This window comes from Rhododendron vialii, chromosome 12a (assembly GCF_030253575.1).
Source record: "Rhododendron vialii isolate Sample 1 chromosome 12a, ASM3025357v1".
NCBI lineage: Eukaryota > Viridiplantae > Streptophyta > Magnoliopsida > Ericales > Ericaceae > Rhododendron > Rhododendron vialii.
The window spans coordinates 21499549-21518245 of NC_080568.1; the positions used below are offsets into that span (position 1 = coordinate 21499549).

The following is an 18697-nucleotide window of genomic DNA, read 5'->3' on the forward strand; positions in this document are numbered from 1 at the left end:
TACATAATAAACTAATATTAAGTTTTATGGATAATAAGTTAAAATGTACACTATATATCTATACCGATAACCATAAGCAAGATATTAGTAAAAATTAAAATAATGCTTTAATTTGTTGAAGAGTCTACTCTTATTAGATGGCTAGAAGTTTGGCCAAAGTTGGCCAACACTTTAACATTTGTTAAATTTAGCATATACTATAACCTATTTAATGCATGCTAAAAATGCCCAACTACTAGCTAGAAATTTAACTTCTTCCACTAATTTACTTTTAACTTACGAAATTAACCCATCCAATCCCAATTACTATTACTATTATTATTATTATTATTATTATTATTTTGTAACGTAGAGTGTCTCCGGCCCAATCTGAGTGTACCACGGGACTAAATCTCTACGGCCCCCACCAGCCTTTGCTAACCCAAAGAGTTTTTATGCATCAGTGGCCCCAATGGTTTTTTGGCAGTGTAGGAGAGTCGAACCTGAGACCTCAGGGTGGTAAGCCCCTCCATCCTGGCCGATCACCAACTGCACTACCCTTCAGGGTTTAATCTCAATTATTCGTTACATAGTAAACTTATAACACCCATATATATATATATCGGGGCGGTTCAATAGACAACTATTTAGACACCTAAAAAAACACCTCATAGTTTTCGATCAAATTTTGATGATCCGAGCCGCTCAATGTGATCAAAACATGATTTTAAGGGTACCCTCAAGAAATCAGCAAAAAAAAAGACCGAAAAGGGCTTGATCTGAGCAGTTTTTGACTTAGATTTAATGGACGGTTCAATTAAAAACTGCTCAAAACAAACACTTCCCGGTCATTTTTTTTTGCTAATTTCTCGCGTGCACCCTGAAAATCATATTCTGCACGCATTGAACGGTTCGGATCATAAAAATTTGATCGGGAACCATGTGATTGAGATTTGGGGTGTTTTTTTAGGTGTTTAAATAGTTGTCCATTGAACCGCCCCGTATATATGTATATATATATATATATATATATATATATATATATATATATACACACACAGTCCGGATCTCCTAAAGGATCCCGCACTGCCTTATTGTGCGGAACTCCCCTTTCCCGATAGAATTACGACGATCCGAGCCGCTCAAAGTGATCAGAACGTGATTTTAAGGGTACTTGTGAGAAATCAACAAAAAAAATGATCGGGAAGGGCTTGATCTGAATAGTTTTTTATTGAACGGTTCAATAAAAAACTGCTCGGATCATGCCCTTCCCGATTAATTTTTTTGCTGATTTCTCGCGGGTACCCTTAAAATCACGTTCTGAACACATTGAGCGGCTCGAATCGTCACAATTCGATCGGGAAAGGGGAGTCCCGCACGGTAAGGCCGTGCGGGTTCCCTCATTGGATCCTAAGTGTGTGTGTGTGTGTGTGTGTGTGTGTGTGTATATATATATATATAAGGGATCCTCTACTTAGCTTAAGTGCGGACCTCATAGATGTGTGTGTGTGTATATATACACAAACACACACACACACACAAAACTTCTTATAAGGGCGCCCTTAACTTGTTAAGTTCAGAACGTCCCATTTCCTGACCAAATTTCAATGATCCGAGCTGCTCAATGTTTTCAGAACGTGATTTTAAGTGTACCCTTAAGAAATCGGCAAAAAAAAAAAAAAAAAAAAACTGGGAAGGGCTCGATCGGATCAGTTTTTGATAAAAACGCTATATATCGGGAAATGGAAGAAAATGGGACGTCCTTACCTTAACTAAAATAAGGGCGCCCTTATAAAAAATGGACTGGGGTGTGTGTGTACACACACCATGATCTCATGGTCCTAAAGGTTTTCTAATTGTGCTGGACTTTTGTATATGTCGTTTGGGTAGTATTGGGTACTTAGGTTTAAATTCTTCTCTCAATGTGTTCATGCTTGTTCCATTGAGCTTTGGTACTGGCAAAATATCAAATAAATTGAGTAAATTAGACAAACCTGAGTAATCCAAACTCAATCAGACTTGAAGTTGTTTAGTTCGATTTTGGTTTTGAAATCGTGAAACTGAGTAAACTTGTTTAGTAGTAAAATTAATCGAAATAGGACCAAAATTTCACTCCTCTTCATTGTTTTTTGTCGGAAAAAAGCCGTAGAGTAAAATTGGTCATTTAAAATAAAAAGAAATTGATTTACACACTTAATTTTCTGTTGCAAACACTCTTTTTTTTGTTCTTAGCACTTGAATTTATCAAACAGTCCTTAAAACAATATATTTTTATAAATAAATTGTAGGAATTGTTTGATAAATTCACGTGCTAAAGAACTATATAAAGATTGTATGCATGTAAAGAGGGGTGTGTAAATTAATTTCCATAATAAAATGCAAAATTTTGGCAAATTGTTGGTTGAGGGAAGCAGCAGCTAATGAGAGAGAGAGAGAGAGAGAGAGAGAGAGAGAGGTGGTGTGGTGGGTGAATATATGAGTTAACTCGGGGCCCACCCCCTCCACCATCTCTGCAAGACTGCATCCCAGCAAATTTCTCGATTCTCTCTCTCTCTCTCTCTCTCTCCAACTCCAACTCCAACCACAACGCCCAAATCCCTTTGCGTAACCCACTACCACCACCACCACCACGCACTGACCTCTTCATTTACTTCCCTCCTTCTAGATTCCCCCTTTCCCTTCCGTTACGCCTCTCTCTCTCTCTCTCTCTCTCTCTCTCTCTCTCTCTCAGATCGCACCGTGGCTGGTCCAAAATAATCCTTTTTCTCTGTAGGCCAATATTCTCACCCTTCAGGTACTACTTTTCCTGAACAATCTCTCGCTGGCGTGCCCTTTAATTTATTTTCCCCTCTTCTCTCTCTTCTTTGTATGATTTTCAACCCCTGTACCGCTCATTTGCAGAATCCCACCAAGTTCCTTACCTTGAGCCTGATCCAAAATTCTCTCATTTTTGTTCGAGGTAATAATTTACGCGCTTAGACTTTCTTCGTTGAAGTTATTTTCTGAAAGTTTCCCCTTCAAATTGGTCGTTTCTATATTTCACCAGAACCCCCTCTCTTTTTTTTCCTCTTTTTTTTTTTTAAATTTTCTCTTCTACCATCCTGCGAGACTGACCAATGTTGTCTTCAGTTCATGACTGAATTTGGTGATCGATCTGATTTGTTTGTGACCCGTTTTATTTTGTCTTTCTTTTCATGTGATCACCTTTAGTGCAGTGTTTTAAGGTGAGATTTGAGTCTTGATTTCATGCGATCACCTTTAGTCAGTGTTCTAAAAGTCGGCCGACTAGTCCTCGCCTAGGCGCTAGGCGGTGGTCCAACATCTAGATTAGGCAGCCAACTAATCCCCGACCCTTTTCCGCCCGATTAGCATCTAGCGAGTTCTAGAACATTGCCTTTAGTGCAGTGTTTTAAGATGAGATTTGAGACTTGATTTCTTATGACCTCGAGCTCTGTGGCATATTGTGGGACGTGGGTCCCTAATTTACATCAAAGATGGTGGTCAGTGTGCCGTGATTGCCTCTGCATTCTAGTGTGCACATGGTTGCACATGTGATGTTGGTGCCTGTGCCTGCACATGTATATATATGTATGTGATTGAAGAATTCCAACCTTAATTCAGTTTATATATGTGATTAAAGTCTATAGGACAGTTCAAGGTAGTGGTTCCTTCCCACTAACAACGCTATGGTATTAGAATTAGCAAAATTGATGTCCTATTCAAACCATAAATGTTAAGCTACGTAAAAATTTCTTTTCGGTGGTTGCCTGTTATTGTTATTTCCTTATGTGAATTGAAACTCACTTTTCTCCTTATCCCAAATAAGTACACTGTCCGGAATTATATGGGGTGCAGTTTCCAGACCAGAATTCGCAGGATAGCCCTAGGAAAGTTTATATGGTGATATACTTTTAGTCTTCTGAAGTTTTGACCCTTTCTTCAATGTTCTAAATCTGCACATAATTCTGTTCATGGCTTTGAATGTGTTGGTCTCGAGTATTGGATCCTCAAACTGGATAGAAAACAATAAGGGCAATAGAGTTGTTCCTGAACAAGGAATAGAGTTTCAAGATGGTCTAAAGATTAGATTTACCCATGATGAGATTTTCTGGATACTCCTCACTGTCCTGGCTATTCATGGAATGTGGGAAGCGGATAATTAGTCCGCTTCCATAAGAAATCAGATGTATTCATAACATAACAAAGCAATGAAAGAAGAGCAAACGTGGTCCTCTGTAGTTAGAACTGTGAAGCAAAGCTTTGATTGGGACTGGTGGATATTCATGTAAACATTTGAATTGTTAGATTTTGAGAGGAGATTGATATCATATTGAATTAGCTTTTAATCTACTTTACAATGAGAAAAAATTTCCGTGTCACTAGTTAGTCTTTCGACTCTCCCTCTTCCTCAAAAAAGGAGTAGGAAAAGAAAATATTGCACTAGAAAGTCTAGAGTACTATCATCTCTATTAGCATCATGTTACCAGGAAATTTTATCCTCGTTTTCATCTTATGCATGCAAGGATAATAGCAAGGGTTTCAAATACTCATGTATACATACACATATACCCTATGGTCTTCATACCCTCCCCTGTATTGTTCTTTCCACTAACCATCTTTGTGTACTACGGAGTTTTACTTTTGTTTGCTTTCGTTGATGACATTAGAAATGCACCAACTAAAATTTGAACTTGGGTATGCAACTACGACTTATATAGAATACCTTCCTTGAACACCCCACCACTGTTCAAACAGTCCCTCTTGGACACCACAGGGAATTTGACAGGATGATCTAACCTCCATGACCCACCCTCCGATTAGTAAACATCTCCACAATGCATACAAGACATTTATCCTCTGCATCTTTAACCCTTGAAGGTCTGGTTCTCCATATCCATACCTTGGTCAGTATTCTCTCCCACTTCTGCTCCATGGATGCCTCTGATCTTACACATCCCATCTCTCTCGATCTAGCATCAGATCAGAGGCCTCCATGTACCTGTGAGGCTTCCTCACCAGCCTACATAGCCTCATTTGCCTACGGAACTCGTAAAACTCGTTTGGAGGTAAGCTGCCATGGTGGGCTTTGTATGCACTTGGATCACAGTGGTTCTGAAACTTCAAGAGATTCTATTTTGGTTAACTGCATTAACTTTGTGCATTGGCTCTAATAGTGGATTATAGCTTTCTTGTGACATTTAAGTATTTGTATGCTTCTTTTACAGGTTTTATTCATGTTAATTGTATTTGAAATTTTCAGAAGCAAGGAATTGCGGCTAATTTGATTTTATACTTGGAAGATGTTGGGAGGAAACAACAACAACAATAGTGTGTTCCCCGTGTTCATTGATGAGAATCGATTGCAGTATCATACTAATGCATCAAATCAACTACAGTTATTTGGAAATTGTAAGCTATATATTCATTCAGTTCGAATTTCTGGCATAAGTTTTGTTCTCCTGTATTCGTAGTTCTCCTTGGATAAGTATGTTAAAGGTATTTTATCATGGGGAGACGCTGAACCTTATGTTATCACTTAAGTAAACCTGGTTGTCTTTGTGGGGCTGATCTTTTATTTACCACTTTACAACTTTTGCTACAGTACCAGTTGGATGTAACGTTGATCCAGTAAATTTTTTTGGAAATGAGCACGAGACCCCTGTGCTACTCCAGCCTAATAAACTAAGCAGAGAAGCAGAAAATATCTCAAGGCAGCAGAAACTTCAAATTTCCCTGAATTACAATTTGTGCCATGATGAAGCTGATCGATCTGCAAGCATACCAAACCTGAACCCTGTGTCAACAGGGTTAAGGCTATCATATGATGATGATGAACGCAATTCCTCCGTTACCTCTGCAAGTGGAAGTATGACAACAGCACCACCAATCATTTTGTCTCTTGGTGACAACATTAGAGCTGAACTTGATCGGCAGAAAGAAGAACTTGATCAGTATATGAAGATTCAGGTATACTGACTACCGCCCTCATATTGCATCTTAATTTACAACATTGTATGGTTTCCACGTTGGAGTGCTGACTTGCCTGAACTGACAGAAATGTATATTGCTCTTAATGGATTTGTTTGGAAATCTTTTGAGAGCATGTGGAGGGTTCATTTTTCCGAACCAAAGTTGTATTTCTCACATCGAAATCCTTTGTCTCTCATAATTAGTCCCCGTAAATGCCTTTCAAGATCTTAGTTATTTCGTGCTTGTATATTTTTCTCCAAAAAGTTTTATGGTCTTCCTTTTGAAGTTGCGATGGAGGATAAACGAAGAAAGGAAATATGAAATACTTGCTGTTTTTTGTTGTTGAACCTTGGGATTTTTAGGCTGTGTAGGATCAAGGATTCGTTGATAGGGGAAAGAAAAGGCGAGGGAAATAGACCTTCGATTTTTAAGGAGAAATCCCTGTGTTGTCTTTTTTGTCCACAAATCCCTTTGCTAGCCTTGGTCCAAACACGTCCTTAAGGATTTGAAATTTTGGACCTGGTGCGCTATGTCACATGATGATCTTGCTCCAAAATGCTACTAGTTCCCTCTACTTCTTATATTTCACACGAGATAATTTGTGTTTCTCTTTGCCTCAACCTATTTCTACTGTCTAAACAGGAACAGAATTTGGCAAAGGGGTTGCAAGACATAAAGCAGAGACAGATGGCATCTTTCTTAACTTCCATAGAAAAGGGGGTCAGTCAGAAGTTGCATGAGAAGGATATTGAGATAGAGAACATAAACCGAAAGAACAGAGAACTCGTCGAGAGAATTAAGCAGGTGGCGGCGGAAGCCCAGAACTGGCACTACAGAGCAAAGTACAACGAATCGGTGGTCAATGTCCTGAAGAACAACCTCCAGCAGGCAATTTCTCAGGGCGTTGACCAAGGCAAGGAAGGATTTGGAGATAGTGAAATCGACGATGCTAATTCCTATATCGAAACGAACAACTATCTTGGAATTCCATGTGGGTCCCGTAGTGCTGCTGGGCTTTTGAAGGAGAATATGATATGCAGAGCATGCAAGTCTAAGGAGGTATCCATATTGTTGATGCCTTGTAGGCACTTGTGTTTGTGCAAGGATTGTGACGGGTTAATCGGTGTTTGCCCGATTTGCCAGTTGGTGAAAACTGCTAGTGTCCCTGTTTATTTGTCCTGAAATGAGTGACGAAATAACTTTAAAATGAAATATCCTCTAAAATCTTGATATTCATATGTATGGAATGAAATGTATGTGGGTGTCTGGTTGTATTCATAAGATTGTTTTTAACTGATTGCTTGGTAAGCTAAATCCCTGTATGTTGATTACTGTTCGTGACGGAATCATGCTACTCTCTTCCTTTCGTTCTAGCAGTGACTTGCCCAGGAAAGGATACGGGAATGGCAAAAGATGGTTATCCAATCTATTTTGATGTTGGCAATCCAAAGGAATTTCAACTGCAACATATGTGCAATCCCAGTGCATATTCCATATCCAAATGTCATACCGTTCATTGATTCCGTTCCGATTGGTTTGTTTTTCATTTTTTGATTGGCAAAAAAAGAGATTTTATTAATCATTGAAGTAATTCTGGAATTACACATTTGATTATTTCTCACAAAAAAAATTCTACATATTTCACAAGGATAATCTAGAGCTAGATATTTTGGAATTTCTAAAACTAGATATTTATATTTTCTTCAATAATATCTTTCACATTTGGGTTTTGTCAATTGGACTTGTTTGGATTTAACTTTTTTGTGTCAAAATATTAAATTTAGTTTATGCTTCAACAACATTAATCATAATTAATATACAATTAAAAAGTAGATACACCCAAAAATACCAACAAATTATGCTTATATTTTAAAAAAAATTTAAGATCCAAATTTCAAGTCTCTCAACTGGGCCTATTATATTAAGGCTTTTCTATTCCATTTGTTAGGGAAAGAAAAGTCAGGCGAAACATAATCGAAGTATAGTTCTTTCTTCTATACAAGCCCTACATTGAGGTTCCGTTTTTTGAAATAAGGTCTGACTTTTTTCTAATAAGTAATCTTACGATACGTACTGAATTAGGATACAGTGTAGGATACGTTTCGTTCTCCAAAGGTGACGATACAAATCATAGGACACATATCATCTATCGTAGGTTTTTAACAAATATGTACACGCATGTCAGTTGTTGATTACACTACAAATCTCACCAGTCGTTCAAATCCACAAGCAAGCTTGGTTATGAGTCTTATGACCTTGTTTAAAAAGATACTCCTAGAACAGAAAAATAGACAACTACAATCTTCTTGTAACAAGAGACCTGCAATTACAAGAACCAATCAATGACTGTAAACTGCCGTTACTACAAGGAAAAGCTAACTAACTGGTTAGACAATTCTGTGGTGTCCAATATGCAATCCAGAAATCATTTAGTACTGGCTCATCATGGACTTGACAAGGTCTAAAATCCGGAAGTAATCAAAGAACAGAGAAGAGTGTTTTCCCTCAAGCCCATCTCTACTAACATGGTTGCGCCCAGCAAGGTTATTGCATGGGCTCCCACCTATCACTAGATCAAACCCTCCAAACCTACTGATCCACTGAGCAATCCTTTTAGCTGTCACCTCTTGCACATCCGCAATGTGGATTAGGTTTCCCTTCTGGTTTGTTTCCTCCCACCAATTTCGGACAATGGTCTGACAAGGCTCTGATAACTCAACAGAAACCACATTCTTCAAAGAGATCCCAAGCCGGTGCAAGGCAACTTCAGCCCCACCAATTCCGGAGAAGAGTGATAGGAGGTTAATGCCACCTGGGAACAAACTTTTCAAGACTGATAGATGGTATCCCACTGTATCAACCTGTAAAAAATTTATTTGACGACTTGAATACCAAAACAGTTTAGCTTAGGCCCGTAAAGATGCGTACATAACACAAATTGGAGATACAAAGAAACCATGGAAATCATAAAGGGGTTTTACACAAAAACTTCGATTTTTTTACACAAAAACTTCGATTTTGTAAATGCTTTGGAGATTGCAACTATTTGAAAATTTCATTAGAGTTAGAACTCATTTGCTTGCAATTAACTCTGCCATTCCATTCGCAATGCCATCATCGTTTTCATCTTGGAGCCTTGTCTCTGGTTCCATAATCAAGCACACGTGGGCCAATACCAACTCCAAGGCAGATTGGATTTGTATCCCATGTCCTCCTTCAAGCAGAGGGACATGATTTTATTTTATCAAGTTGGAAAACACATAAAATGTTAAAAACAAACTAAACCTCAAAGTTTGGGTTCTGTGCACACTTTGACATTCATTTTGTTGTGGGAATCAAGTCCAATGAAATGTAAACTTTGAGATTTGGTTTGTTTTGGGAATCAAGTCCAGGGAGCTTCAACAAGGCAAAAGAAGCACAGCATATAAAAGGCATTCCATAGAGTCTAACCTGAAAAGCATTCCCTAGGGCTTTAAACCTGTCTGTTCTATTGACACCCCTTGTATGATTCACTGGAAACCCCATGAGTATCTCTATCTCTTCAGGTTCAATTGTTGCTGCATTATTCTTACCTACCCAAATCAGGTTCCATCTCTTGCATTGTTCCATTACGTACTTCTTCACGTGCACAGGAGGCTCTCCCGCTGACTCTTCAAGTTTATTCCGTATCCTCTCAGTGAGTTTGGCACTCCCAACACAGGTAAGAAGGCAATTCAGCTGGTCTCTAGCATCCCATGAAGGCCACCACTTCTTTGTGTGAGGAAGTGTTTTGTGTATTTTGAGTGAAGGGGGTGGAAGAATCTGGAACCTATTGTGTATTGGGAGGTTATGAATGTAACCTCTTTTTCTAGCTGCCGCACAGAAGTATTTTGAGTCTACGAACTCCGGGGCAATGTCATACAGAAATCTAGATATCGTACTCCAAACTCCTCTGGGAGTCATTGCTACATTTTCATAGTAAAAATATGGAGGACCCAGAGCTGCCTCTGGGAGAGTCCTATGAACTATGCTCCATGTTTCACTAGGAACTCCAAAACCTGTCATTGGATTTGGAAGACGGAACTCCTCATCGTCTTGAACCATTTGCTCCTTCATAATTCCCTTTGGTCGCTTAAGATTCCAGGCCTCTGTCCTCAGAATTTTCCTCTTGTCTTTCGGGATGTAAGCTTCTGTGTGCTGTCCAAAGAAGAAAACCAACACTAGGTATGGCTCTGCTTGTCTAATGTAAAATATTTTACGACCAAGTATAAATCTTATGCGAAGTCTTTTTCGTAAGAATTTTTTGCTAATTTGTATTGTGTGTGCTTGGTTGAAATTCTTACAATGGCAACAAGGTAACATTACATCTACCAAAAAGATTTGTGAGGCCACAATTTGAAGAACCATTCGGTAACACGACTTACTCCCCTTATGGGCAGTAATTTGTTTTTCCTGATTTTGCGTAGATCATTTATTTTGGCAAACCTTTTACCTAACTTAAAGTAACCAGACACCAAATTTCAGAAAAAAAAAACATTTTTTCAGAAAAATATTTACATGGATACGAACAAAGATGTGAAATCTGAATGGAACTTTGGATCATTGGATGTCACCTTTACAAAAGATTCACATGCTAACCTTTTCAAGATGAAAATCAGCTTCCTTTGCCATTTGGGCTGCACAAATGAAATCTGATAGTTCTGCAACTGGGGCATCTAGACCTGCAATTTAAAGGAGACGGTATAAAGATATGGGAAAAGCAATTATTTGGTGCTTCAACAACTTTGCACACTGACCAAAAATATTGGATAATGTATTCCGGGAAAAAACCAACGCCATCAACAATGAAATTCTCATAGAAAACTGTGGATAGATATCCATCCAAATCAGTTCAGTGAAGGGTTTTGTGACAAAAGGTGAATAAAAAGGATAAGAAAAACTTGTTCCTACAATCTTGTAGTCAACTATCCGAAAATGGACTTAGAAAGTACCATGAACCTCTTTTATTCAGATTCTTGCACTCATAGAGCATGATCATTATAAACAATTGTGCTAACTAGATATGGTTACATTTCGTCTAACTATATTCATGCTACTATAACAGCAAAATGGGCAGGATTGCAATAATCTCTTACATGTTTTAGTTATGGCACCTAAGTAAAAAGCATATAGTTGTTGTCGAGAGATTTTATAGGTTATATTGTATACGCTAACAATGTAGAATTAACAAAGTAGTGGGGCACACAATGTAGAGCTCTCTGTAATGGTCAACAAGCCCAATAGTTTCTTCATTAAGACCAGTACATGTTACACAACCAAGTTTTTGCATCATTAGAAGTGGCGAGGCTCACTTTTCATGGGGAAAAAACAAAAATAAAGCGTCAAGCAATTGCACATCCTTGTAGGACTAGATACGAACCACATCTGTCAATAGCTATCGAAGCCTCCTCAGCTTGGTAACCCATTTCCACTAGAACTGATATGGTCCCATCCTTGTCTATTGAATAGTGTGTATTTTCCTGGAAGAAAAAATAAATTATTCAAATGACACAAACAACTGATTCAGTTATATAATATTCTCCCCCTTAATATATTAGAATAGATGAGTTAACTGTCAATATTACTGCTGGCTTAAGAAATGGTTCTCTAGAAGCTTAAGCATTAAATTCCAAAAAACATAAAAGCAATTCGTTAAATTGTCTTTGGCCACAAGAAAAAGATTGAAACACCACCCTTTCATGGGTTGTCCAACCGGCATTGTTTTGATAAGCAGTTTGCATTTGTCCAACAAAAAGCAAAAGAAGAAGGATGTAAATTCTTTGATCCAATTGGAAAGCCTTGGATTTACATAATCGATGACCTTTAGATGGCATCTGCTATTGATCCAATTGAAAGTCATCATTGAAAAAAGTGTATGCAATAAATGAGTATCGAAAAAAGCCTTTCTAGACGCAGCACAAAAAATAAAATACCTCATCTATAGGGAAGTTATTCTGGTCTGAGAGGAGGTCTGGATGGTTGCTTGCACACTTGGAAGCGCACGAATCATCAGAAACATGTTCCTCTTCCAGGGGAAGGTCCTCAATAGCCTGCATCAGATGTTTTTGCTTACCATTTCGACAAAAAAGCATTAAGATACAAAATTTATGTATCATCCGTCTCTTATCCATGCTCACAAATGAGTTGGACTTCTTTGGTGAGATGCAATAACCTGAATGCATTCCTTCAAGATGATATGGAAGTACAGATGCAGGCTATTCAAGAAAATGTTATCAAAATGTCAATTAAGGACTTCTAGCAAACCTGCTTCAACATCATTTGGTTGCTATCGACAATTTTTCCCATTTTAAGAAAACATCATATTGCAATAATCACCATTATAAATCGAGAAGTCGGTATAAATATTCTTAAGGGAGTCAATGTTATTCAGCTTTTCTTACAGAAGCACAAAAATTATAAAACTGTTTTCAGGAGCCAATTCGTTAAACTCTTTCTGCCTGTAAAATTGCATTATGCTGATTTTCTTGTTAACGAGTTTTCTACGTTTTAACATTTTAGTAATACCAATAGTAAGAACACATATATGGCAGTGGAATCATTGGACCTTTACAGCTACCATTTTTCAAAATTCAATGGCCTGCAGCTGCCACTGAGGTGAAGGCATAGAGAGTAACCAAAAATTGTACTCCAGAAGATAATGGTTTGTAGTTCGTACATAATTTGAAAATCATCAACAATTGGGCTGTGGATCCTACTGAAACGAAAAAGCACAAGAACCTGGTAGGGTACATCATCAACAACAGAATAATTAAGAGATCAATTAAGAAAGACAGAGTCACCAACCGAGTATGTGAGAAGAGCTTCCAGTATTGCTTCTATATCCTTTTCCCCTACGAAGTAATGACATAACATGTCGGTTAAACTAGCAATTCACAATGCAAGAACATAATCTACAGACAATAGTAAGCCCTGATTCAGTGATTACCATTTTCCTTCATTGCTCTAACCACCATATCTTTAGGAAATCCCATTCCCACAAAGTGATGGATGGTGCGTGAGGTTTGGGAACCATTAGAAGAACTTGCCTGGATACAGAAAATGGGAGGATACAGAAATTATAGTCACAACAATTCGACCCCAAGTTATTAGCCCAATTTACTTTGCAATGAACGAAAGAAGAAAATCTATGACGCAGAGGAAGAAAATGTAAGACGCAGAGGAAACAAACTAGTGGAGTATTTCATTTTAGTTGAAGGCATTATATCTCGCATAACAATTTCTCTTGCCTTGCCTACATTTTTTACTTCCTTCTAAACATCATAATACATCTGTTATTGCAATTAAGTACTCTGTTGAAGAATGAAATAAAACTTTCTTGAAGCAGTATCGAGTAGTAATTTGGAAACACTGGATACATTCGCCAATATACAGAGAGAAGAATCAAACCCAAGATATGCCAGTACGGGATGCATACGAGTTGTCATAATTCTCATGGAAATCAAAATTACTTTTGAAAGAAGAAGTCAGACCGAAAATATGCCGCACCAACTTCTAGATCATAGTATGGTTTCGTCTTAAAATGACGTCTAGCTATACCTCTCTACATCCTGCAAAAGCTTCTTGACCAGCAGTCACTGGACCCACACCTGAAGAAAAAGGCATGCCCTCAATCTCAAGCTCATCGTCCGTGTCCCAATCGATACTGAGGCTCTTTCCGCAATCACTATTACCATCCTTTACACAAATAAGACAGGTAAGATAAGCAGTGGTCGTTAGAACTTAGAAGGACTATTGTCATAATTCTAACAGCAATTCGTAGTACTTTTGGAAGCAGAAGTTGGACCCAAGATGACTACACCAGGAAAACACTAATGCCAGATCGATTCATGTTTTTCAAAACTCCAATATGAGAACACATCAATTAAGTAAAAACTACGAAGGCATTTTGATGGACAGTGTGTATCTTCATATGTCAAACTCTCAATATCTATGCTTGTTTGGATCAAGATTTGAAATTTTTTTTCCAACTCAAAAAACACTCATTACGTCTACTTCCAATCATTACTCTCCATTCATTACCCATATCTCCAATCATTATTCTCATTTTTCTCTCTATCTCTCTCTACTCATTACCCCTATTTCCGATCATTACTCTCATAAAAAATTTCTCAAAAACTCATCCAAACACAGCACTAAACAAGGTACACCAATGGATATGCAGATACTTCTCTCTAACCAAACGATTCATTTGCAGGTCTCATGAATCCCCCACAAATCACGGAATGCATGCTGCAGATTTTTATTTTCAAAACACCTGCCTATGTCCTATGGCAGTATGGCTCCTGTATTGGTTTGTTTTGAGTGCAAGGGAGGGCTACCTGCATTATGTAGTGCCAATATCACCTTTGGACCATGTGTGTACTTGTGTATTTGTAGGTGTCTATCTGTCTTGAAGAAGGAACAAGCAAAAGCTTCCACTCAAACACAACACACGAGACACAAACGTAGGTATGTTACATGTACACAGAAAAAATGCGGGTATGTGAGATACTTCCTCCGTCCCATTTTGTTTATCTACTTTTTGACTTTTTAGTGTCCCAAATTGTTTGTCTAGTTTGACAAGTCAAATGAAAAAATCTTACGAGATTCCAACTTTGCCCTTGCCTTTTAAATTGATGTGACTAGTTCAATTTCATTTGGAGAGCATTCTTTGGAAAGTTCAATTCAAAAAGTGTAATAATTATGCTCCCTCAATAAGTTGGATTTTTAAGAATGGACAAACAAATCGAGACGGATGGAGTAATATGAAACAGCAAAAAAGATCATTACAACTTCTCAATCTTAGTATAACAGGAAGAACACAGAACAATGTACCCTCTTTATCAAGGTATGTGAGATGATTTGAATGCCAAAATTTGATGTTTTTGATGCTTCAGTTAATTGAGGTTCTGTTCCCTCATTCTTTCCTCATTTCCTCTCTGACTTTTCTTGCAATTAAGCAGTTTTATAAGAAAATTCAAGCACACGCATTGCATGTGCACGTCTTCTTGAAGAATTCTGTAGACTCCATGCATAATACTAGGATTCAATGTACTTTCAAGTATGAAATTCTTTGGTAGGATCCACTTTCATATATTGTGTAATTCAAGTAAAAAGTATGAAAACCATCTCTATGAGGCTTAGAATGCGAAAGAAAGATATTGTTAAACAACCTTTGGCTGTAAATGCGTATTTTAGTTAGCTAGGTTCAAAGATGTTGTTACCCTTCCATTCTCCCCTGACCCATCATCTCTCCTTAGGGATCGAATCAATCCAAGTCATTTAACCTTGACAGACTATGATATTGGTTGTCTCTATTGCATCCTCCACATCAGCACATCTCTGGAACATAAAGATGCAAGTAGAAAGAGATGTTACCACGTACCATTTCTCTGCAGGTTTTAATTCTCCAACCAATGACTCTCAGCCTGTTCAAAGGAGACACAATGTCTTTTAAGTAAAGAATAAAGGCAGCTTCAAAATAAAGGCATAATTACCAAAGCAGTGCAGCAGTGCAAGCGCGAAATGAAAACTAGTCACTACTGTAGTTATTACGGTGCACAGTAGTACCACATTAAATGGTGGCACGCAGCATGGGATTGAAATTGCATCAAATGGTGTTGACTGTGTAAATGGTAGTATATTTCATCAAATGGTTGACTGTGTACATGATTTTTTTGCAACAGATCGGCGACGAGCTTACTTCTCAGCAAGGAGGCATCCCCCAAAGGGACTGTTTACATGATTAACAAAATCAATATTAAAAGGGGTCTAAAAAGAAGTTAATCCCATTCCTGACCTCTTTATTATCTGCATTTCCAGGTGAAACTCCTTTTTTCATATGAGTTGATTCACTAGTACGGAAATACTCTCTTTCTCAAATGAGTTGATTCCATGGTTCGAAATAACGGTATCGGTCGCCAATACAATATCAGTTGTGATTTTGTGGTTTCAGGGTGTAACAGTCATAGAATAACGGTAACGGAGACGTGAATTTTTTCAAATTTCGAACAAAATCAGAAAAAATTATTGATACCGTAACGGCCATATTTTGCCCGTAATGGCCCGTTACCGCCGTTACATATCGGGCGATACCGTTATGTATCGCTGATACATAAGTGAATTTTCATCGATATTTCGAACCATGGTTGACTTGATTCTCGTTCACTAGTAAGGAAATGGGTGGACTAATAATCGCAAGTCTAAATAAAATCCACAAGCAAAAAGTATTACGGACTCGATTTCAAAGTGGATTAAAAGGATAAACACAACTCCGAACGGCAAACAGGATCACGAACTACATTAGGTCCTAGTGGAACCTATGACCTAGAAAAATCTTCCTCCCTGCTATGAAATCAAAACCTCTGCCTTAACAAGTGGTTTTAGAACCCACTTTTTTGAAAAGTTCCGTTCAAGACTATGACCGTGTCGATCACCGACATGACCCATTTCAAGATTATAAACTCATTTGTGAGGAACATTCTGGTACAATATCCAGTAAGGGGGAAAAAAAAAAAAACAAAAATTACCCCCAAAATAATGGAGAAATACCCAAAAACAGAGTACCCCACTGGGAGGAGTAAGCGATAGAATAAACAAACATCGCGTATAGAATACATTTGGGTATGTACGAAATGACGTAGTCCAGGCTTACAACTACGAAGAAACAGGAATAAAGAATCTCTACTGGTGAGGTGAAGAAGGGTACGTAAGGTGAAGAAGGGTACGTACAGAAATTGCTCTGTAAATGGAACTTATCTTTTCTAGCAAGAAAAGAAAAGTAGGGCTTTGGAAATATCACGGGGGTGGAGGAGGGAGAGAGAGAGATACTATATATATGTGTAGAGAGAGAAAGAAAGAAGGCAGTGAGAGTGAGAGAGAGAGAAAGAGAGAGAGAGAGGAGGAGGAGGAGACGCTGCAGAGAGAGAGAGGTGGTGGAGGAGCGAGAGACGAGCGAGCGTAATGCAGCATGATGAATATTCTGTTTCGTATGCACAGTACTGCAGTCAAGGAAGTCCCCACGCGCAAATAGAGAAGGAAGTTCTGCACGCGCGTCCTTACGCCTCGTTTGTGGTGGGTTTTATAAAAAACGGTTAAAACGTGGCTTTTGTTTTGAGTAGTAGTAGTAGTGGTATTTTTTCCTTCAGTTTTTAGTCTATCTTTTGGTTCATCGTGACCCTGTAGTGCACCCGGTTATAGTGCACGAGCCAAGCTATTTGATTTGCATTGGCCGAGATGAAATCTTGACTATTAGTTGTTGAACGGACGACTCGGATCATGCACTACAGGATCCCCTTGGAGTAACTAAAAACATACTCTCTTCCCTCTCAAAATTAAAACACAGAAAGTGAATGTCACAATTTTGAGTAAGTAATTTTTGCGTATAAATTTTTTATTTCTTCACACCAGGTTTAATTAAATTGGTGCAAAAAAAATTGTAAATAACAATGCATGAAAGTATGTGTTTAGCCAATATTGCCCAAATTCCGTAGTAGATTGTAATTTTGGGACGAAGGAGGAAACAAAAAGTATAATCGTATTTGGAAAGGCCGGCAAAATACGATAGTTTAGAACATTTAAGTTAAATTAAAATAGAGAAACCAAGTTTGTCAAGTTGGTTGTCTCATTTCTCTTTCTAGTGGTGACTCCCCCGCTGATGTATATCGTATGAAAAAAAAAAAACATTACATGAAAATATAGTTCAAGATTTGACCACCATTCCAACCTTTCGGGTTAGCTTCCTTCAAAAAAAACAAATGTACTAAACATTTAACACAGTAAGTTAAACACGTATTATTACTTTATTGAGTAATTCTAAACTGGGAAACAAATTCACTGGGTCCAAACAACAAAAACCAGTGCAAAATGAGTGTGTAGAAAAAAGGGAAATTTTGGGAATTAAGGGTTTTGATTTTCACACTCTCATTTTTTATAATCACACTATTTTTTTCCTTCTTGCGATGTGAATTTAAAATGTTGTCCTTCCAAGTATGCAAGAGTATACGGATGAAATATTAATTTTGTAAATTCAAATTACAAGAGGACAAAAGGGGTACCGGAGATTAATCCTCCACTTACAAATACATAAATATGTTTAATACTCCTACTAATTAATCTTACATAGCATCACCATGTTATTTATGGTCATTAAGTTTTGGAGGGGCCATGTTTTTGGTAATTTCAATATTAGAGACCATTAAAGTGGTTGTAATATGACCTGTTCAATGCTTTATTTTTATAATTTTTTACATCACATTATCCGTCTTGAAAATAAGAAATAAAAAAATTATTTCAGGAATATAAAAAAGTTTATAAAACGCTGGGTACACTTAAAGAACATCTTTTTATCTTTTTTTTTTTATAAAAAAAAACATTTTTAGTGAACTATTTTTAACTTTTGTCTATATTATCAAATATTTTTTATTTCTTTTGTTTGAACGAAATTTTTTTTTTTTGAACTGCGAAAAGTTTGAACGATTGACTTAAAAAGCTTGACTCAATTATAATTGAAAAATAGAGAAAGAAAAAAAAAACAATTAAAAAGGCCGGAAAATTTACGGCTGGCCATTATTCTCTTTCCTTTTATTTTCAGTTGACTACACCGCCAAAAATCCCACCACCATCCCCATTCCGCCGTAAATTTTCTGCCGTTCCCAAAAAAAAAATCTCCACCCCGCCGTGGAAAACTATGGAGGATCCAGAGCTGCCTCTGGGAGAGTCCTATGAACTA

At 37.6% G+C, this 18697-nt stretch overlaps 2 protein-coding genes across 6 annotated transcripts; one reads left to right on the forward strand and one right to left on the reverse strand.

Annotated features, from left to right (window-relative positions):
* Nucleotides 1–2335: 2335 nt before the first annotated feature.
* LOC131311015 (E3 ubiquitin-protein ligase BOI) lies at nucleotides 2336–7263 on the forward strand. 5 transcript variants are annotated; one of them, XM_058338325.1, is made up of 5 exons: nucleotides 2336–2773; nucleotides 2881–2938; nucleotides 5240–5388; nucleotides 5582–5946; nucleotides 6592–7263. In XM_058338325.1, the coding sequence occupies exons 3-5, from the start codon at nucleotides 5280–5282 to the stop codon at nucleotides 7129–7131; spliced, it is 1014 nt and encodes a 337-aa protein (XP_058194308.1). In that variant the 5' UTR covers nucleotides 2336–2773; nucleotides 2881–2938; nucleotides 5240–5279; the 3' UTR covers nucleotides 7132–7263. The 5 variants fall into 5 exon arrangements, with proteins under 5 accessions (XP_058194308.1, XP_058194305.1, XP_058194306.1 ...); XM_058338324.1 differs by having other exon boundaries at nucleotides 2421–2772; nucleotides 2869–2938; XM_058338322.1 differs by having other exon boundaries at nucleotides 2388–2938.
* Nucleotides 7264–8048: 785 nt separating this feature from the next.
* LOC131310146 (DNA (cytosine-5)-methyltransferase DRM2-like) lies at nucleotides 8049–16862 on the reverse strand. Its single transcript, XM_058336993.1, has 10 exons — nucleotides 16699–16862; nucleotides 15353–15395; nucleotides 13525–13662; nucleotides 12914–13013; nucleotides 12772–12818; nucleotides 11901–12017; nucleotides 11348–11447; nucleotides 10567–10649; nucleotides 9400–10125; nucleotides 8049–8810 (listed from the first exon to the last, which is right to left on the reverse strand). Exons 2-10 carry the CDS (start codon nucleotides 15353–15355, stop codon nucleotides 8379–8381), a joined length of 1746 nt encoding a protein of 581 aa, XP_058192976.1. The 5' UTR covers nucleotides 15356–15395; nucleotides 16699–16862; the 3' UTR covers nucleotides 8049–8378.
* Nucleotides 16863–18697: the final 1835 nt, after the last annotated feature.